We start from the raw sequence: 23505 nt of genomic DNA on the forward strand, positions 1-23505 counted from the left end.
TATTGTTCTTTTTGCCAGTAGTACAATATCCTGTTGAAATAATTACATATAATCTGCAGCTAGCAGCCCTGGATGTTGAAAAGACAGTTGCCACAGCTGGCATTTAAGTCAAAAAAAAAAAAAAAGAAATTCAGTTTTGTGTTTTTTTTAATAGTCCAACTAAATGACAAAACTTAGTGAAAGAAAGTTCTTAAAAAGGATCTGTAAAAGGTAATATACTGTCTTAAATGCCATTTTAATTAAAAACAGAATATATTACTGTACACAACTGACTTTGAGTTTGTTGCTATGCAACAGCAGTGCCTGAATCTACTCACAGGTGGTTTAAACCACACCCCAAAAACATGAAGTACACAGACAGGCTAGTACAGTATCTGCCCTTAGTAATAGCTACACCCAAAAGAGATGAGAAAAAAACTAACAAAAGCATAGTTCATATCTTTTCAGAGGTATATTGAAGGACTCAGGTTGTTCAGAATTTTTTTTTTTTACTACAACAATACAGTGGTTGCAGTGTGATAGAAGAAAGGCAGTTAAACTTATTGTGTTACTTGTGGCAAAGGGCCAAGCAGGAAGTGACAAGTGATATGACAGAATAAAACTGAACTGTATCTGCTTGCAAGACAAGTTTGACAAATTTTATAAAGACTTGATAAAAGACAATGTTCTAACTATTTTAGCAGTATGTGGTTTAAGCCATATATGGACTGGAAGGATGACCCAGCAGCGTTTAGGATTAACCTATAGACACCAAGAAGCATAATAAGGGACTATATATTACAGAAATGGAATGATACTTAAAATTGTCAGAAGTTCTTTTCCCTGGATGCTTTGGTAAGTTATTGTGCAATACGCTCATTATGTGACTTTTGCTTTGGTTCATTCTTTTACACTCTGAGAAATACAAGCTGTCATACCATGAGTATTTAGTATGCTTATAAAAATGAGAGTTTAGCTATGATTTGCTTATAAAAAATAATTAACATGGAAGTTCTGTATATATTTGAGACTCGTGTTTTAAGCTGAAGTACTAAAATAAAAAAAGTAAAAGGCGTTTATGTGTGTGTGCTTGCTTTGCTGTGTGTGTTTATTTATTTGCACGTTTGACTGTGTGTGTGTGTGTGTGTGTGTGTGTGTGTGTGTGTGTGTGTGTGTGTGTGTGTGTGCGTGCACGCGTGTGTGTGATGCATCTCGTGTCATGCTTAGACATGAACTTATTTTTGATTTTCTTGCACTGCTAAGTAGTTTTATGGGTATGCAGTACTGGGCGTTTTCTGCAGAGATACTATAAATGTTGTAACATGGCAGGACCATCTGTTTCTAAGAAATATGTTTATCCAGGAGACAACAGAGGAAAATGAACAATTGTTCCATCATAACAAGATTATTTTGCATTCAGTTGGTGACATAAACACTTACATGTACAATAAATCTCAAGAGATCTCCTTTTATATAAGTATGTACAGAATATAAAATTGTATGCGATTATAGAACAAGTGATCACAACATTTTGTAGTACAAGTTTGCCTGAGTTATATATAACATTCTCTACCGTAAGACTATGAGCCTCATTAGAATAAATACATTTTTTCATTAATAATATATATAAAATTGAGCATTTTACCATAAACAAATGTACTGTGTTGTATCCTAACTCAATGGAATTCTGGTAATGCTGACGATTAAGTTCTGGCATATATTATGATTCATTGCTCTGTTCTGTATAATGCTGTAATTTAGTAGTTTCCTTGCAAGCTACAAGTTTAGGAAATGCACCTTATCTGAAAAAAACTGTGATTTTGTTTCATCTTTCTTTTTTACAGTTTACTATGAAGATTCTGTAAACTGGATCTCCTTTTCTTTGTTATTAACAGTAACTATTATGAATGACAGTGGACTTAAAAAATTCAATTAGATGCTCAAGTGGTTAGAACACGTGATTCTTGTTTCATGTCAGTAATAGATGGTTATGATGTTTTCACAAACATATATAGGTTATGTGGCATCATGGCCAAACCATAACAATGATTATCAGTGAAGAGTTTCAATGATAACAAAAACGGCACTTATCTTTAATTTGCTTTATTAAAAGAAGGGAGAACATAGCAATGTGGCCAGTTTTCCTTAGACATTATTTTATATATATCTTCTTATTGAAATATCAGTGCATTAATATAGTTCAGAAATAATTTAAAGCATTTTGTAGTAACTGCATGACATTTGCAGTGTTTCTGTAATGCAGTCTTTACAGGGCTTAATTGTCCTGCAAGATTAGTTCTGTTAAATCTGAAAATGACATGTACATTTCAGTATATTAAGCTCAAGGCACAAGTCAGCAGGCAGTCTGAGGACTATTTAGAATGTTTTGGCTACTGAAATGTAAATAAAAAGAACCAGTCTACTTACCTTTTGTATAATCATAACCCAAGTCCACCGAAGGTTGTTGTGCCTTTCGGCTTTTCCCGGTGATGGGTCGCCACAGCAGAATTCCGGTCTGCTAATGATTGGCAGTAGATTTTTACGTGCCGAGTTGCCAGCCCTGACGCACAACCTTCAATGAAGGTATGCCCATTCACGCATGTCTCCACACAGAAGACAAGTCCACCGAAGGTAGTGATGAGAAATGTCCAATAAATCCAAAAAGATAGAGCTTAGCATTAAGTATGTGGAAAAGTTATGCCTTGACAGTCTGACTCCTGATACTTCAAATGACATCAGGGAAAAAGGCAATAACCATTCCAGGGATAAATTCAATTTAAAAACCAAGAAAGCATCTTAAATAATACACTCAAAACAACAGGAAACATTTCAGTAGCTATAGACATGTCTCGACCTTATTAGGACTCATCAGTATAATATAAATGGAAAGCCAAGCTATATTATGAAACACTGAGCTTTTCAAGAAACTTCTGATGTACTTGCCCCATCTGTTAGGCACTATATAATACAGAAACCAAAACCAAGTTCCATAGTAGATGCCTATAGGATACTACCAAGAACCTGAGAAATGTGCAAAAATATATGTCAACGATATTTGTAAAACTCAGTTCATGAGGGTATCAGGGGAGGTGTGATCATTTCACCTGAATAAACATAATGCTTCAGCACTCTGGCTTACAAATGTAAAGACACGCACATCATTAACATTATGCTCAGGTCGTCAGGTCAGACAGTTCCTTTTCATAAGGGTTCATCGGTTTAGCCGAAGTGGAGAATCGAGCAATGGCCTGAAACATTTAGTTTAACAAGAAGCAATCAATGTCAGAGATATTTACCTAAGTGGTGGTTTCCACATAAAGTGCTATGGCAGGAACACATAGAAGCATCCAGAAAAACCCTGGAAGAATGCATAAATATGTACATAAACTATTTGGACACTTTCCTTTTTGAAGGCCTTATGGGAGCTATGCAAATACACCAGACCATGATAATTATTTCTGCACATTTGTCCATGAAATCACAATGACAAATAGGTCTCTAGAATGCAATCAGCCAGATTCCATTAGTTAAAAAAATTCTTCGCCTTTATTAGAGGTATTAATATAGAATAAGAGAAGAATGTAGCTTTGCTTTTTTTCCTTTCAGTAATGGTTACTGGCCTGGCCCCCAAGCCCCTTCCATGCTGGCTACACTAGCTCACTCCTTGCCCTTCCCAGATTTACTCCAGTATTTTAGCTGGGGCTGGAGATTGGCACATGTGAGAGTCAGTGAAATGAGGGTTCAGTAATTTGTGTTTTCAGCGATGTGGTCGGGTTGAAATGAAATTCAGTGAAATGAGATTCAACTAAACAAAGTAGACCCATATATATATATATATATATATATATATATATATATATATATATATATATATATACACACACATATACATACATAAATACATAGTATATATATATATATATATATATATATATATATATATATATATATGTGTGTGTGTGTGTGTGTGTGTGTGTGTGTGTGTGTGTGTGTGTGTGTGTGTATATATATATATATATATATATATATATATATATATGTGTGTGTATATATATATGTGTGTGTATATATATATATATATATATATATATATATATATATATATATATATATATATAGATATATATATATATATATATATATAAATATTTATATATATATATATATATCTTAACAATCAAATAAAATAAACGGATATTCTTTGTTTAGCACTACCATAAAAACATTATAAAAAAACAGTCACCATTCTGGAAACATAATCAGTCTTTAGAAGTCATTTAAACACTTGAATTTACAACAGTAGTATTCATCATATCTATTTCCTGTAGTAATATTCACCGTATTCAAATTCTAATAGCAAAACAAAGAGCATGCATTTGCAGTGTGAGCATTACTTTTTGGTACAAAATATCTATATTTCTTTATATAGCAAGTGCTTTTTACGTGTAGGCAGTTTCGCAATGAAAAGCAAGAAATTAAATTTTTGAATTTTAAATGAAAGTGAATAAATAAATGCAGAGGACAGCATTGGTATTTCACAGTACTTGGTTATTCTGTTTAATTTTCAGCTTGGTACATTGGGCATGAAGTCTTCCTGAGTCTGTATGAGTTTTTGCTGGGCATTCCATTTTCCATCAAAATCTCAAAGACATGACAGCTGGGATTAATAGTCAGGTTGTATAATATTTGGCAGGGTATTGTGTTGAAAGCAAAAACTTGTAGTTATGTAGCAATTCGTTGAACCATCTAGCATTAAAAGGACAACAAGCAAAAAGGCATGGTGATAGGATAAGGCAAACTATCATATAATGACATGCAAATAAAGTGTCACAATGAAATGAATGTAATGAATTCAAATATGTGTTTGCAATTCATAGTAGCCAAAAGCAAAGGCACTCCAGTAGTTAAGTCTGAAGACAAAGGTAAAAGGCATGCTAAAATTAGTGAACATGATGGAACCAACAGGAGCAATGGCTGTAGCTGTACCCAGCAGAAAAATGGCTGTCTGTAGGCCTAGGTAGCCTCTAAAAGGGAGTGTGACACAGCCACAGGTGATGTGATCAAGTCTTACAGGTAGACGATAACATATCATCATCTAACTGACCAGTAGTTGATACGCCAGTATCATGTTATTAGCGACATCATTGACATGTTGGTTGACATGTATGGCATACATGCTGAATGTGTTGGAATAAGTGGACATCTTGTCAGCATTGTATGCAACAAGCTCCTTTTTCCCCATTTTCTACTTGGGTTTGTGGTGTCACATCAACAGTGACCATCACCTAAAGCTAGTAGCAATGGATATTAAGCTATGTGCAGCTCTTATTAATCAATCTGCAAGTATCTTCTCAGAGACAAACAGGGGGCATCTTGGGTACATCACAGGTGTCAGCCTACAGAATACTCAAGACATCCCTTGATAAATTTTAACTATATGTGGATGACTATATCTTTTTCTCTAATACTGCAGGGTATAGACCCACCTCCGTGTATGACTTCTGCAATACCACTTGCATCCCAAAAGTAATGGGAGCTAGAGATTGTAATGCATTCCACATATGGCTTCCATGGACAGTGGTATATCAATAGAAAATTCCACAGGCCTAACAAGTGTACATGTAAGCACAGTGGCCTTCCCACATAATTACAGCCACAGATAATATATACACATAGGTTCACGGGTACTTTCTAGGCTGTTGATCTGTGAGGATCTCAAGAAGCCTAGTCTTGCATTCCCATGGCAATTATAAACCCTTATATTTTGCAATATGAATATCTAAAATTGGTCCAAACAACTATATTTTGAGGTAATTACATGTTCCCCTATCTATGAGGACCAGTGATGGTATACTATGGTTGAATTTGTAGTTACTCATCCATTCCACACAATTACATTTGAATAGAGTAAGGGAAGTGCTCCCTTTTATGTGCAGTGGAAGATAGTGCCATAGGAGTGGTATCCTCTATGACGCATACCTATACCTCCAACATGTTCTGTTAATTTTGCAAAAAAAGATATCAGTCCCTTGAGAGGATGGTTATGGCACTACTGGTTTTACAAGTGTGTAACAGGTTTGACTGAACAGTGAGGCAGAAGTTACTTCTCAATAACCTGCATAATTCTGAGAAGAGAGACAAGGCTTTGAGATGGTCTGCATAGTTGTTATGATTTAGGCCCTTGATGTTTTTAGTGAGAAAGCACTGCGGTTATTCCAGTTGTGGCAAGTGTTTGGACAGGTACATATCAAATAGGACATTATACTCAATGATCAGCATGATGAGTGCTGCATACAGTGGAATAATTATGTCTTTGTATCTGGTTTTGGCCATTATAGGGAAGCCTTGAGCAGAGAGGTGTAGACCATACATGGCAAAGCACTTAGGACTGTCTATCATCTCTTCCTAGGCTAATACTGTATGTTTTGTACCTATTTCAATGACACCAGAAGACAAACTAAATGTTGAAGCTGATTGCCTTTTGATTTAAGTATGAATCAGGGTTTATACATGCTTCAGACACATATTCCGAGAGCTCTATCATGTCTACCTTTATATCGTCAACAGAGGTGCATCTCATTTACAGCCACATGTATAATGGCTGTATTATATGTATACTTTTGGTACAAGGACTGAAGTACATATATGATGTGGCAAACCCTGGCACCTGCTATACAACTGACTGTAAACCTCTCCTTGCACAGCCCGCTGAGTGGTGCATTGGTGTGTCTCACAATGGAGTCACATGTGAATAGGATATTGGCTGTGTGGAGATTTGCTTTATGGGCTTTTGAAATTAATCAATGTGACTCATAGATGAGTGCTTCATGGTGGGTGTGTCTGAGCTGTGTAATTGTGAACCTGTGAATATTGCTGAGGATACTTGTTTCTCAAGTTACATTTATAAGACTTTTGTAGTTTAGGTAGGTTGCTTTTAAGAGCAGCAACATATGTAGGCCTATCTGTTTGTTCTGATCTGTGTATAACTGGTGTGGTGTGAAGTTGTGTGGCACTGACACACTGCTTTTTACCAAGGTTTTATGTGAAAGCTTTGTATCCAAGAAACATTATATAACTACATCTCTGAGACACTGTGCCAGTTTGTTTAAGTAGCATGTGGTTGTCATTAAACAGGAGACAATTGCTACATTTTCACAGAATGACCATTTCAACCAAGCTGGCTGTAAAGATAGATGGAAAGTGCAAAGTCATGGCTCTAGTGGTTAGTAACCAGTGTTAGAAAGAAAAAGTGGAAGTATAACCTGGGACATTAATCTAAATCTCCAAATGAGGGGCAATGTGCCTCTTAGCACAAGTCCAGAACCTCTTCGATCAAAAGCTCAGAGAGAATGTTCTGCCTTGTATGTAAGGTATTGGTTTGGGGTATATTATTAAGTGTGGAAATAAAAAATTTGGTTTGAACATCACTCCAGTTAGAAAAAAAAAATATTTTCTAGACTGCCTATGAGATTGCCTTTGACATGTAATGATGTACAACTGCTTCATTCTGCAGTTTATGCAACTATGACTTGGAGGAAGATTTAACTAGGGGTCCTCAGAGAGATTTTTCAAAAATGAAACTATCTGTGTTTGTTGAGTACAGTAATGTGCAGCATCAGTGTGCACACTGCCACCCACTATTTAAACTGAGGGGAAGAAGTGAAAGAACCAATAAGAAAGCAGATAGATTTCCAGTCAGTAATGTTTACTTCTCAGACAGCATCCGATTGATCCCTGCTTATGAATAACTGCTACCACCCTCAGCAAATTTGCACTTCGACTAGAGAACCAATCAAAAAAAGTACTTTAATGTAAGAAAAGCTGTAAAAGTTGAAAAACAGCAGAAAGTCACTGGAAAACACTTTAATTAGCTTCACTTTAATAAGTTTCAGTCCCCTTAAGTCCATACTGTGCTTCAAATGCTGTAGGAAATCCAAGTGGAGCCCTGTATGATGACCTTCATAAGGAACTCAAACAGTATGGCTGAAACACCACACATATACAAACCAGAAATATCTAGAACACTTATTCAGCCTTATGAAAGCCAGTTGTGCTGACTGGACACATCTGTTGGACACTGCAATGCATCCTCTTTAACAGTTTGTAAGCTGCTTGAAGCATGCTAAGTGCTACAAAACATGATTTCCAGAAAGCAAGTAGCCCAGCCTTCATACCAAAGAACATTTGGTCCCACAGTGACAGTCTCTGTCACAGCCACAACACTAGTTTGAGAGCTGTTTGTAGCATGCTAAATGCTACATGACACAATTACCAGGAGGCACACATCCCAGCCTACAGATTCATGAACATCTGGATCCACAGTGTCAGTCTCTGTCACAGCTACCATACCTCCATTATCCAGCAATAATGTGACTGATGTTTACAGGCAGCAACCAGTAGCCACATTCTCCCCATTCACCAGCAGGGTTGTGCACAATATACAACAGTGCAGGCAAAGCAGCAGCACATAGTTTACCTATATGGGTTCTGGCAGGTACACAGTGACAGTGTGTGTCACACAAGCGTAAACATGCTGGACTGAGTGTTTGTTATAAACTATGCTGTGTGATACATGGTCAGGTTACACTGTGCTTTTGACATCTCCTTATTCCAAACAGTAGAGAGGGTGTTGACGATCACAGCCATCATCATTTGGACAGAATCCAAGGGACACACTGACACATGGCTGGGAGCATAACCCAGAGGTTAATGGGATTTTACATGTCAATGGTAGCAGGGAAATGGGTCTTGTGGAGGGAGTATATCTCTGTCATGGATAATTTCATGTGTGGACATGGTACGTGAGAAACTATACAGCTGTGAAGAAGGTTATTGTAATAGCTGGATGTGATAGGACTAGAGGATACTTGACACTGATGTGGAGTATTGGTGGTACAGGACCCATGCAAGGTCTACCACTGTCCTGCTCCTGACAGCTATGTTTAAAAGCCATCCATGACATTTTATGTCACAGTATGATAACCCTGCTGTTGTAGGTGCAGACTGCTTTCTTCAGTGGCCTTCAACCCACCAGTGCCATAGATGATACTTATTGTTAGGGCAGTGAAGGTGGTACTTACTATCCTTCATGCAGAGATGGACATGGTGTCAAATCATGGCATTATGCCATTGCCTACTGGAAGAAATGACATTGCTGGGTGACATACTCTAAAAAGCCTTGCAGCATACCAGTAATTTCCATGTTAGCAAAGGAAGCTGTAGACTGCACACATATTACAATCCTACACATTTTGACTGATATTGTGAGCTGCCTGGGACACCAGACAATGGGGGGAGCCCCTAGCAGGTTGCTGAATGGTGGGTATACCCATATGAAATGCAGTGCACTAATCTCAGGCTGCAGTCCTGGGAGGTACAGTGGTGGAGCTCTCAGGCATTCTCAGGCATAGGGCAGGAACCTTCTATGTCTGGAATGGCATATAACCATTCTGTACAACACTTAGGTTAGTGTGGCTGGTGCAACACTTTTGTGCAGAAAAACTGGTATAAGAAACCCCAGGAGGGATGTTGGCAGTGCCCACATTACTTGGGACTAGAGTTGAATATGTGGGCTGGTGTGTGTCATCATCAGATGGTTGGCAGGTGCTAACCACAGTCAGATGGCCTACTACAAACTCTGCAGTTGTTATTATTTATGTTGTCTGGACTGTCAGTAAACAGTACAGGACTTAACACCATGAATCTGACTAATCCTGGAACTTACGTAAAACTCTGAAACTGCAAACTCACAAATGAATAACAGAAAGGCTCCACTGAAGACTAGTAGTGTCCACAAATTTATTGAAGAGCTTTTCGTTCAAGTACCATACAGAACTTCATCAGAATAAACAGATTTAAAGTACAAAACTTCTGTTATAACAATTCAAACTTGTCATGTAATGTGTTTTTGACATATATTCAAGCTCAGCTTCTTAATTGCATTTAAATGCTTAAGTTAGACTTAACCCTATGCATTCTGAATCTTTCTTGCATTAACCTATTCCTAAAGGATCCTATAAATAAGTGCACTGGTTTAACATGTGCTAGTTTAAAACAACAAAGTGTGCACACATTTACACAAGAATATTGACAACATATAAAACAACATACATTCCTTGTTAAAATGTTTCTTAAAAACTAAAGTTTGATCTGTTTACCCTTGCAAGCTTTTACGTTTTAATAAACAGGTGATAGAGCAAGCTTCATTCAAGCCTGGATATGTAAAGGCATTCAGTTTGATTTGCCATATCAGCTCTAATTTCTCCAACAACAAAGAAAAAGGACCCCCTCTGTTACCAGGTTCAGCTTGGTCAATACCTCCAAATTTAAAACTGTGGTTCTCAAATTCTACTATGTGCTAAGCCAGAGCATATGCTGTTCTAGCCCTATTGATGCTGTATATATATTCATATAGTCACTCTTTTAATTTCCTATTGGTCTTCCTGACATAAAAAGCCAGGCATTGTTGGCATTGGGTTAAATAAACTACTAATTTAGAATCACAGTTAAGTTTCTTGTTTAACGTATATTTTTGTTGTCTAACCATGAATGTTTGACCCATGTCTATGTGTTTACAGCAGGGACAAAACTCACATCTGGACATCCCTTGTAGCCCAGTATTAGCCCTTTTCTTGTGCTCCAGTAGGCTTTTTAAAGTGAACTATCTGAAACAATACTAGAGCCTGCTTTAGAGGAACCCTGTGAGAGGAGTTTAAAAACTGAAAGCAATTTTCCTAATAACAACTACACGGTCAGTTTTATAACACCATTCAGCATGGATGCAAACAGCATAAGGGAAATCTTATGTAAAAACTGGTTCATAATAATGGGTGAACCCCAATTTTGTACAAAAATAAGTCAACACCCACAAGTAATCTTTAAAAGAAGGTGCAATTTAAAAAGCCTACTGGAGCACAAGAAAAGGACTAATACTAGGCTACAAGGGATGTGAAGATGTGAGTGTTGTCCCTACTGTAAACACATAGACGTGCATCAAACATTCATGGTTAGACAACAAAAGTATAAGTTAAACAAGAAACTTAACTGTAATTCTAAATTAGTAGTTTATTTAGCCCAATGCCAACAATGCCTGGCTTTTTATGTCGGGAAGACCGATAGGAAATTATAAGAGCGGCTATATGAACATATATATATATATATATATATATATATATATATATATATATATATATATATATATTATAAGAGCGGCTATATGAGCATATATATATATATATATATATATATATATATAGAGAGAGAGAGAGAGAGAGAGAGCATCAGTAGGGCTAGAACAGAAAATGCTCTTGCTAAGCACATAGTAGAATTTGAGAACCACAGTTTTAAAATTGGTGGTATTGACCAAGCTGAACCTGGTAACAGAGGGGGTCCTTTTTCTTTGTCGTTGGAGAAATTAGAGCTGATATGGCAAATTAAATTGAATGCCTTTACATGTCCAGGCTTGAATGAAGCTTGCTCTATCATCTGTTTGTTAAAACTTAAAAGCTTGCTAAGATAAACAGATCAAACTTTAGTTTTTAAGAAACATTTTAACAAGGAATGCATGTTGTTTTATATGTTGTCACTATGCGTGTGTAAATGTGCTCACACTTTGTTGTTTTAAACTAGCACATTTTTAAACCAGTGCACTTATTTATAGGATTCGTTAGGAACAAGGCAATGCAAGAAAGATTCAGAATGCATACGGTTAAGTCTAACTTAAGCATTTAAATGCAATTAAGAAGCTGAGCTTGATTATAGGTCAAAAATACATCACATGACAAGTTTGAATTGTTATAAAAGAAGCTTTGTGCTTTAAATCTGTTTATTCTGATAAAGTTCTGTATGGTACTTGAACGAAAAATGCTTCTATAAATTTGTGGACACTACTATTCTTCAGTGGAGCCTTTCTGTTAATCCTGGAACATGATGTCCTGAGGCACATATGCCAATAGTGGGTGGAAACATGCAAGTATGAAATCTACACATACCTGTGCTGGTATTTCCCTGTGCTTATGGGAATCACCTATGCTGGTATCTATGTAATGTTTAATGCCAACATTATAGCTGTGATATGGATGCTAACCTAGTTATTCTGTTTGTGAAACAAATAGGATTTGGATACTCCTAGAGCTTGTGTCCACACCACTAGGTACTCTACCTATACTCTAATCATCCCATGCAAGAAGGCTAAAAAAACATCCATGAGGCTTGCATTGAGAGATGCCCTTCCTCTAGTTTCCCAACTGTCTGTTGCTATATTGCAGGCCTTTTTGTGAGGTCCATTATATTATGCCATTTATATGCATCCACTATTGTTGTGTTGGATGACCCTTCTCACCAGCAGCACTGAAGTTGTGGACCCCTTTGTTCCAGATGTCGTCACACAGAGTCTAGTAAACAACTCCGTTCCACTACAGATACCATCCATGGGTCCTGAGTGTCTGTAGTTAGACATTTTTTCAGCTCAGCCAAAGCTGACTAAACTCAGACTTCTGCACATATGGAGGACGTGAGTACACCTACAAAAAGTTGAGGCCGTAGTTGCAGATCACTGATGTCAGGGAAGAGCAGGTTACTGATGAAAGACAGTATGTTAGCTTGGCTGTACATGATAGTAGAGGGTTATACAATGACTAGAAGAGAGCAGAGGCCACAGACAATGTGTAGTGGTAAATGACAGCCATAGTACGGACAGATATTTGTATATGTACAGCTGGGGTAGGTAACACACAGGAGGTAGGTAACACATAGGAGGTCACATGTCCGCATAAGTGAAGAGACAGCTTGACTAGAGTCCTATTGTGGGGCCATAGGTGACAAAGGATATGAGGCTATATTGACAGGAGTTGCCTGTGTTGACATCCCATACAGGTGTCTCCCTGAAATGCATCTGAATATATGTGTAGATTGAACAGGGGAGAGGAGGGACAGGCGGTCATGTTGTGAACTGCCTTCCCCCAGATACACTAATATATATTATGGTGGGTTCCATTCATTTGATTGAAAACTCAAAATGATGAAAACTTCAAAATCCTGGAAACTCAAAATACTGAAAATGGGAATTTGCCCTTTCCCTACTGTAGTGTGACCTTGGCATCAGTATAGGTTCATAGGTTCATAGGCAAGTACTAGGCAATCAGTTAGCAGAGCATTACAAGCCTAGTCAAAAAACTCTATTCAAAAGTTACCACTAGCTTCAAGGAGCACAAGACAAGATAGACTGAGAGAGAATTTGAAGATACCCATCCTATTATCTAGGCTGATCTTGAAGGTGACAAGGGTGCTACTATGCTTGTCATATACTGGAAATTTGTTTCTGAGCTGAGGAATATGTTGGGATATGAATCTATCATGCCAAAAGTCTCTTATTTGTCTGCTGATAAAGGTTTAATTCTTTAACCAAATATTTGAGGTACCATTAGTTCTTCAAAGGAAAATCAGGTTAAATAGGATTGGATCTTTCATGGCTCAAAAGGCTAAGCACAGATCTTCATGGAGGAGTCTGTAAGACACTATGTACAGAGAACGAGCTGGCAGTCTCTCCTGATAACTAAGATTTTTGAGGGTACTGATTTCTTTAGTTATGTATTTCTGAAATTTCTCAAATTGTGTAATATGTTCAGACAAGTAAATGTCAAAAGGCACATTATATTCAATAATGGGTCTGATAAGATATGGGTAAGAGGGAAATAAGACTGTTTGGATCTAGTGGAGATGCTTTTGTGAATTAGCTGAGCCAGAGAAACGGCATTTCAAACTACTGTTGAGACATGATGGTCAAATGATAAGGAATATCAACAAAAGTGCTTAATTCCCTCACAACACTGTCTGGGTGCTTCACCAATGTGGTAAGTGAAATGGTTTTGTTTACCAAAATGAACTATGTGACATTGCTTACATTTAATTTGAGACCATTGTCCTTGCAGAAATTGTTAACATGGTCTCACTCATGTTGGAGCAAGTATGAGTCAGTTAAAGATGGAATAACAAAACCCACTCTACAGTAATTTGCTAACTTAGTTAACAAAAGGTTAGGAGTGCTGGCCTGAAGGTTTAAGAAATAAATGCCGAATAAGAGTGGGCCCAGCACTGAGTCCTGTGGTACACCACTGGTAACTTTTTTGCTTTCAGAAGTGGCACCTGTGACTCTAAGCAAACAGGTTCTGTCAGACAGTTAGCTATCAACACGCAATATAAGAATTTATGTTCAGATATGGGGAATAGTGTCAAAGGCCTTCGCCAGGTCTAAACATGCTGTATGCAATGCATAACCACTATCCACTGCTTCAGTTACTTTTTCAGAAAAGTAATGAGGTTAAAAAGTCAGGACCTGCATTTGACAAAACCAAATTGATAAGGGTCCAAGGATAAAAGAATTTCAATAGTCAGAATAATGAGGTCTGAGATAATGCATGCAGTAGTTTTACATATATGGCTAATGAGGCTAATGGGTCTATAGTAACCAGACTTTGTGGTTGGGCCATCTTTGTGTAATGGTATTACAGTGGCTGGTTTCCAGACTTTAGGAATGCAACGTGAAAATGCTTACATTAAAGAGGCTAAGGGCTTAGAAATGCCATATTTGGCACTGATAATAAGGCAACCTGGTATGTTATCAGGGCCATGGATTAAATATTCTCAGTTTTTGAGAGGGTTGCAAGAATTTGTTCCACAGTAATTAAAGATGGTGGCTGGGATTGTAGAGCCTGTGCCATAGCTATTCTGTGGATGGAGTAAAACTTGCAATAAATTTGTTATCTAGGATATTAACTATTTCCTTTGGACAAGAACGTGAAGTAGTATTAGAAACTAGCTCCAAACATTTTTCTGAGGAATTCTTGGTTTCTGAGGAAGTCTTACTGATGAGTAGCGACTAATAAACTTTAACTACACTGAAAACTTTATTTGGGAGTCCACTGCGTGCTTTTTGGTGTATTTGTTTGTTATTTAGTTCCAAACATTGTTGCCTGTTCATTCTTAACTTCCTTGCATATTTACAGAAGATCTGCAGTTATTTTTGGTTTTAGTGGCTATTTTAAGTTCATGCTCAGCTTTGAGATTCCTAATGGTTCCTTTAAGGTCTTTGTTGGTTTGATTAAGTGCGTTCTTAAAGTAGATATAATGAGAACTCACAAGCATTTTGCAGTTTTTGTCTCTACTGGTATAATTTATTTATATGTGTATTCCAGCAAACGGGTTTGTTTTTAAAAGTTCTCATTATATTTGGTGCCGATATGGACTGTCTTATCAATACTGCTATTTAAGTGGGAGCAGAAATCAGACGCACAGGTAGCAGCTTGAGCAATTGGATCCTTTGGAGGAGGATTACTGCAGAATTTACTTAGGTCATCAGCTTTTGAGAATTCCCTAAATGCAAAGTTATTTACAGGGAGAAGATCCACCAGTTTTAAAGGAAAAGGAGACTAAATTATAGTCTGACTTAATCAGGCATAATGATACATAAGGAGATGTGCAAGAAGTAGCCATATTTGTAAGGATAAAATTAAGTATATTCAGGCCCCAGTAGGCATACCTCTCAACCTCCTAGCATATGGCATCTGTACAAAGCTTACAACAATGAGAGAATAAAGGCCCTGAAATAGGAACACATTTCAAATATTGCTCTTATGAACTTAGAAAGTTGTTAGAATAATAACATTTGTGTTAGCATGCATTTTATGTGGAACCTCACATCTGAAACTCAAATGTGTCACTACTTAGTGACATTTAAAGCACGAATTGCAGTCTGACATTTTCTTTGGCTATATATATATTTATGATGATGGCTGCCATCATTAGCACCCAATGAAAAATGTCTGTTTGATGTGAAAGGGAACAAAGATCACGTTGTGCCTCTAGCACAGCCTTTTCTGGGAGTGGCTGCTGCAACCCTGTGTTGGATTAATTTTTAGGTGGATGCCTGGTATGACCTGGCAGAGTTGCTGACCAGGACTACTTGCATTCCCAAACCAGTGAGCAAAGCAAACACTGGTGCAGTGACCTGCTTCCAGTAAAGACTATCAACACAACAGAGTGTATAGGGCTCTGCTCACATCACCTGTAATCATATAACTTGCATCATCTGTGGAACATCCTTAATATCTGCACCCATATGTAGCCTGGATAGGGTGAAGGAAGCAGCTGCCCATGGGGGGTGGTGGGAGGCATCAGATCAGGATATAGCACCAGACTCCTGAACAGCCACCTACACATCTGATATTACCTTTCCCATTTTATTTCACTTCTATAGTTCATGAGGATATCACTGAGTCACAGGTGCTTCAGCCTTTACCCACTAGTTTCACAAGCAAGGTTACAGCTGTTTTTTTTTTAATTTACTTATTTTTTTATTTAGCCTCTGCTGACTGGTCTGTCCCACTATGGTACTCTTTTCAGGGGAGACCTGTGGTAGTATTTATACAAGTAGGGGAAATTTGGCCAAGGCATTTGGGAGCTTCTCCTACCCTTTAGAGCTGCAAGATGGTTCCAGAGGGCTCCAACAGCAGCAAGGAAGAGGCCTAGGGGAATAAGCAGCATGGAGGAGGGGAAAAAAGCTATAGAGAGTTTGAAGGTGGAAAATGAGAATCTGGAGAAAAAATTGTTCAACATGAAGCTTCAGAATGTAAATAAAGATTCTTGTTTACTGGATGTTACAAATGAGCAGTATCTAACTGTCTCTATGGAGAAGGAAGTAAATGAGTCCATTGAAGTGGTGCAGATAACAGAACTGAACGCTTATACATGATATTTTGTTAAACGTAATTGAGTAGGATGATTCAGATGACAGTTCTGCTGTTCCATGAGATGAGGTGATAGATAACTTTTTCAGAAGTACTGAGGATGGTAATGTGGAGAAGGAACCAGGTGATATAGCAGCAGAGAATGCAGCAGTTAAAACTTGCAGCAGTGACAGAAGGTAAAAGAGAAAAGCAGCAACAAACTGAGAAGGGGTCTGATTTTTGGCAGCAGGGAATGCAGTAAACAAAACTTATGCAGCAGTAACAGCAGGCAGGAAAGGAGAGCAGCAAATAACTGTAAGTTAAATTGTTTTTAAAAAAGAGAGAACAACTGTGAGAATTAAAAACAAAAAACAGCATTGTACTAGACAGATATTATGTATGGGACAATTTGATAACTGTTCTGTTTTTTTTAATCTCAAGAAATTCATTTTTATACATATTGAAACAGATACTTTTTGTGTTTAACATTTGAAGTTGATGGACTGATGATGAAATTTCTGGAACTGTAACAAAAAGGACATTTATCTGTGGAACAATTATTTGGGTGGCCGTGGTGGTGCAGCAGTTAGCATTGTCACCTCACAGCAAGAGGTTCTCTGGTTCGATCCTCAGCTTGGGTGCTTTCTGTATGGAGTCTGCATGTCCTCCTTGTGGTCATGTGGGTTTCCTCTGGGTGCTCTGGTTTCCTCCCAAAGACATGCTGTAGGTGGATTGGACACTCTAAATTGGCCCTAGGCGTGTATGTGTGTGCCTTCTGTGGAAAGTTGGGTGTCGGGTTGGCAACACAACACTGTAAAATTTCACTGCCAATCATGAGTGGACAGGTGATCCACTGTGGTGACCCCTAACCAGGAAAAGAAGAGGAAGATCTGTGGGACAATTATTTGTCTTCTGGTTGTAATTTAAATTCTCAAAGTGTTACGTAGCATTTTAAAACTGATGAACTGGAAGAAGATGATATTAAACAATACACTCAGGGTCTGTGTGATACTGTTGATAATATTGTGAAAGTTAGAGATGAGAGAAAGTTATGGAATGGAGAATGGAGGCTGAATTCTGTTCTGAAAAATGAAAACAAAACACCTTGAAACACTTGCTAAATGTTATTTTTGGGGCTGGTCATGCAGGGTCATTAAGATATGCTGGATGGCTAAATCATGTATCTTTTGTGGGGACATTTCTCATTTAATTAATGATTATGACAAGGTACAATGTAACCAGTGTGGGGAGAAAGGATATATAGCAAGAAGATGTGTGTCTGAATGTAGGTTGTGTAAAAAAGTGACACTTTGGGATGGATTGTCAAAAGCAAACAGTAAATAATGAAAAAGGAGGAGAAAGGGAATAAATTATGCATGAGGAAGGACAACAAATGAGAAAATAGCATATATGTCAAATGTTTACATGATCCCACAAAAATATGAAAAGGAAATTGTGCAATTTATGTTTTCTTTTATATGGGGTTCAAGATTAAATCCAGTGAAAAGAGATGCATTGTATATGACTGAATATGACTGAAGATGAAGAGGGCTTGGGGTTACTAAATCCAGTTTTTTATTCTGCTTCTTCTTCTTCTGTATAAAGTGGGTAAAGTAAGAGAATGAAAAACTAATAGTGAAAATGTTAAGTGCAACATTTCTGGGAGATGAGAATAAGAAAAAGGAAAAAGAAGGTACAAATGAAGAAATGAGAAAATGTGAATAAGGAACCATAGAAGAAGAAAAAATATGAAGGGGAAAATGAAGAGAGAGAGAGAGAGAGAGAGAGGGTGCATGCAAAAAGAGAGGTCAGAAGAAGGGATTGATACTAATACTTTTTCTGAAGTTTTAGCCAGTGAAAAATCCGATTCTGAGGATGAAGGATTGTTTGTACATAAACTCAGGAAAAATAATGAAAGGGGGAAAAATAAAAATAAGAAAACAAAACATTTAGAAATATTTCCCTAAACTTAAAAATAATGAAAAAAACCCACTTCTTTAGAGTAGTCAGTTACAGTGAAGAGTATCATTAACACCAAAAGAAGGATGGTGATACTGGAATGCTACACTAAATGTGATATGGGTGTTGTTACTTTAGAGGATGTAGGATTCCTGACAAGCAAAGAAAGACTGCAAACAGAAAAAATGTGGGGTGGAAATATAATATGGAGCTTAGTAAAACAAACGGTAAACACATCAGTAGCCACTTTTATTGGTTAAGTGCTTTCGTCAGTGCTATACTGACTTCATTAGAACAGCAACAAACAAAAATTCCACACCTTTAATAACACCAGGTAACCACATGATAATGTCAATTAACTACCAATTAACTCTAAAACGTTTTTTGTCTAAAATAATGAATGTAAGTTTAAAACACCATAACCTAGCTAAATACTTTAACCTTTATCTATTACATATGCTCCCATTAACAAACATTACAATGTTAGAACATAAATAAATACATATAAATACTACCTAAAAAATGTGTATAGCCTTTAAAAAACATTTATAAAGCTAACTCAGCTTTTAATTTTAGCACACAACTGATAGACACATTTCATTCAGGCCGGGGGGCAGTAGCGTTACACATTAATTGCCACTTTAACTCCTTATATTCAAGGTATACTGTAAATCCAATGGCCCACCCCTTTGTCCTAAATCTACCTTGTCAATAGCTATATATTTAAATCTATGCGTAGTACATTCTTTAATATGTTTTGCCAAAGCATTTTTCTCTTCACCTTTTAATATATCATATTGATGCTGGTAGATTCTATTCCTGAATTTAGTCTTTGTCTTTCCTATGTAGAACCCCTCACAGTCCTGATACTTGGCAAGACACACCACCCCCGTGCTCTGACAGTTAAAGTTGTGCCTAAGAATGATAATTTTTCCCTGGTAAGCTTTTACCTCAGAACCTTCTAAAATAAACTTACATTGCCTGCATTGCCCACATTTTTTTCATTCATCCTCCCTGACTTAATTTTAATGGCCTTTCAATGATGGTTTTTAAACAACTGTCCTTCTTATATACAATAGCAGGTTTTTGTTCAACTTTCTTGAAACAATCATCATCTACTTTGAACACATTCCAATAGTATTTGATAATATTTTTAATATCCAGAAAGTGGATATTATAAGGCAGAATAAGAGCTTTTTGAAAGTCATTACAGTCCCTTCTAGATCCAGGACCATTTATTCCTTCCTGGCCAAAGGCATTACAAAGTAATGGATAACAGTACCCATCTTGTCTCTTTCTTCCCACCTCTCTGATAATACTATCTAAAAAGTCCCTGGGATATCCTCTATTTAACAACATCCCCTTCAACTTGAGACATTCGTCATAAAATGTTTTGCCATTGCTTATCATATGGGCAAGCCTCACTGCCTGACATTTTGCTAATGATTTCTTTTGATGTAGGGGGTGTCAGCTGTCAAAATAAAGGAGAGAGTAGGAGTATGTAGTCTTCCTATATATGTTTGAATCAAACATCTTTATTGGCCTATTTTTCTTTAACGTAACATCCAAAAAATTCAATGTCAGGATAAAGTAAGAAAGGAAGAGAAAGTGCAGTATGGGAAAATGTACAGAAATGTATGATATAGAAATATTATTTACAAGGGAGAAGGGAGGAGGTATTTGCACAGATGGGTTAAATAATAAAGGAGGATATTAGTATAATGAGGGGAATGAAAAATGTGAAAGGAGAGGTAAAAAAAAAACGCAAGAGCAGAGTATTATAGTACAACATGTGTAAAATACATCTGAGTAAAAAGAAGGAAAATAAAAAAAAAATGTCCAGAACAAGTTAAGGAAGAATTTGAAATAGAAATCATGATTAGTGAACTGGGTGAAGCACTTGGGAAAGTAAATGCTGACTCAAAATAATCCCCAGATGGCATAAGGTACGGAATATATAAAAATTTGTGGATTGGCGAGTATTTTGTAAATGCACTGAATGAATGGTTGAAGGAAAGGCTTGTTTATGAAGAGTTATGTAGTGGGATTTAAATTTATATTGAAGAAAGATGAGAAGAATGAAATAAAAACATTGAGATCCATCGCACTAAATAACACATATTATAATTGTTTATGAGAATAATACAGAGACGGATGGAAGGAATATTATGGAAGAAAGTATATATGGTACAAAAGGTGAAGGAGGTCAAGAATTATTACTGGTGGTGAGAGAAACTGTGGATGACATAAAAGCAAATGGGAGGTTGTGAAACATATGGTAGATGATATTAGCAAGGCATTTGATACAGAAGGACATGATGCTTTGTGGGATGATATGGAGAAGTATGGAATAGGTAATAGAATAAGGTGAGTGTGTACGTCAGCATGTCTAAATAATAGAGTGAGAGTACTAGTGAACTGGTGCCTGAGTGAAGAAATATGCATGAATTGTGGTATAATACAAAGATATGACATGGCTGGAATATTGTTTGCACTGGTAATGAATGCAATAGTGAGTGAAGTACTTATAAAAAGAAAGATGCTAGATATGTGATAGAAAAGGACGTAGACATTACAGTAGTTTTGATATACACAGACAATGTAGTTGTAGTTGCTAAGAACAAAATATTGATGAGGGAAGTGCTAGTTTGTCAGAATAGATACTTAAAGGAAATCAGAATGACCTTGAATAAATGTAATCATAATAATTTGGGTGCATACCTCTCAACTGTCCAGATTTTTGCAGAATGTCCAGACTTTTGCCTTTTCTTTTTGGTCTGTTCCTCATAAAATCTGTGGTTTTCTGGATTTTTGGGACAAATCAGTGAGGATTGAATTCTTTAAATAAAGACAACCATTTGAGTTTTAGCCTTCATATCCTTCAGGCAATAAATGGTAATACAAGACATTTTATTCTAGCAACTTTCTAAGTTTATAAGAGCAATAATTAAAATCTGTCCCTATTTTTGAGTCTTTGTTCCCCACTATTTTTGTTTTTATCCAGATTTTTTGAGCTAAGACGTTGAGAGCTATGTTTGGGTGATGTGGTGAAAAATGAGGGTGTATATTTTTCAGTGAGTGATGTGCCTTTGCTAGGGATAAGATTTGGGAAAATTATGTAGTTATGATGCAATGGGAGGGACTGATAAAAGAAATGAAAACATATACATCTTTTTGAGAGGATGTATTGGTTAGCATTCAAGAAAAAAGTTTTATCTGGTGAATTCTGTATTAATGAGAAAATAGCATATATGTTAAATGTTTATATGATCCCACAAAAATATGAAAAGGAAATTGTGCAATTTATGTTTTCTTTTATATGGGGTTCAAGATTAAATCCAGTGAAAAGAGATGCATTGTATATGACTGAATATGACTGAAGATGAAGAGGGCTTGGGGTTACTAAATCCAGTTTTTTATTCTGCTTCTTCTTCTTCTGTATAAAGTGGGTAAAGTAAGAGAATGAAAAATTAATAGTGAGAATGTTAAGTACAACATTTCTGGGAGATGAGAATAAGAAAAAGGAAAAAGAATGTACAAATGAAGAAATGAGAAAATATCAAGAAAAATACTGACACGGGAAATACAATCTGGTGATACAGAGAATGATAGAAGGATGTGGTATAATAATGTGAAGAAACAATATTATTTCATAACTCTATGGGAACATTTATCAGAAGAAGTGATTAAAGCTGTTAATGTCAGGAGAGAGTAGTGTACCAAGAAAGCAGAGTCAGGATTTCCTGTGGAGACTGGTAATAAATAAATTACCAGCAAAGAGCTATATGCCATATAAAAATAAATTTGAAAGAGTATTTTATTTTGTGGGGAAGAGTGGAGAAAATCTTGAAAAAGTTGTGTGAAGAATTTTTGTTTTGAGAATACTAATGATATAAACAGTATAAATATGAAATGATTATGTATGGATGTTATAAGAACAAGAAGAAGAAAGTATATGAGAAGAGTAGATAAGAATTTTATTTGTGTAATGTGGGTTCTTTGGAATAAAGACTAAATGAAATTTTGTTTAATGGATATAGTGAAAAATTAGATTAAGGTTGCAGAAGAAAGACTGGGGTTCAGTTATGGAAGAATAACAATAACAATGCGGATGTTATAAGAAAAGTGATAAACAGTAAAAAAATAGAAATGTGTATATATGTTCCTGTAAATGTGTACATTTTGTAAATATGTAAATAATGTGTTGTGTAAAATAAAGGACCCCCTACTCTTTTTATAGGTACCATGGGATATTTACATCCAACTGAGCTACCACTAACTCAGGCAGATGGGATCTTGGTTTAACATTTTATCCAAAGTATGACATGCACAGGAGTGAAGCACCCCCTTTATTCTCTACTGCACTGTCAACAATCCATCTACCTGGTGTAGGAATAGAACCCACAGCCTTCTGCACCAAATGTGAGTGTGCTACCTATTACTCCACTGACACTGGTTGGTGATCATGGTTGGTGTGCTTCACCAGGGGGTGATTATGGCACATTCCTGCCATGTAGTCCACTGCAATCAAATGCCCCAGCTCAGCTTAAGGTAATATAGATGGGGAAGATGGTCAATGGGCAAACATTGACACACTTGGTTATAACACATCAGAGTTTCCTACAAGAAAATACAGATTCACTATGATGGTTGGCTGGTGAGTGGCCAGAACAGGATGAGGCCCATACCAGCAACTACCTGTCTGTTAGTTTGTATACATTCCATACCTTATCCCATCTCTCCCCCCCTGCTAGAGTATTCCTGTCAATCGCTATTTGTTTATATTCTTTTATTTTTGTTTGCCTGCCCCACTTCCTACCCTTCCCATCATTCCTCCCCCTGTTTC

General features: G+C 36.8%; 1 protein-coding gene across 2 annotated transcripts in view; it reads left to right on the forward strand.

Moving 5' to 3' along the window:
- Positions 1 to 404: 404 nt before the first annotated feature.
- Positions 405 to 23505, forward strand: part of CCDC68 (coiled-coil domain containing 68) — a 1130692-nt gene continuing 1107591 nt past the window's right edge. The window contains exon 1 of one of the 2 annotated variants that reach the window (XM_044075050.1): positions 405 to 834. In XM_044075050.1, the coding sequence (XP_043930985.1) occupies positions 791 to 834 (44 nt within the window). In that variant the 5' untranslated portion in view covers positions 405 to 790. The remainder of the gene's footprint in view (positions 835 to 23505) is intronic. The other variant, XM_044075059.1, reaches the window with a different exon arrangement.

Source organism: Protopterus annectens, chromosome 1.part1 (assembly GCF_019279795.1).
Source record: "Protopterus annectens isolate FY-2018-M chromosome 1.part1, PAN1.0, whole genome shotgun sequence".
Lineage (NCBI taxonomy): Eukaryota > Metazoa > Chordata > Ceratodontiformes > Protopteridae > Protopterus > Protopterus annectens.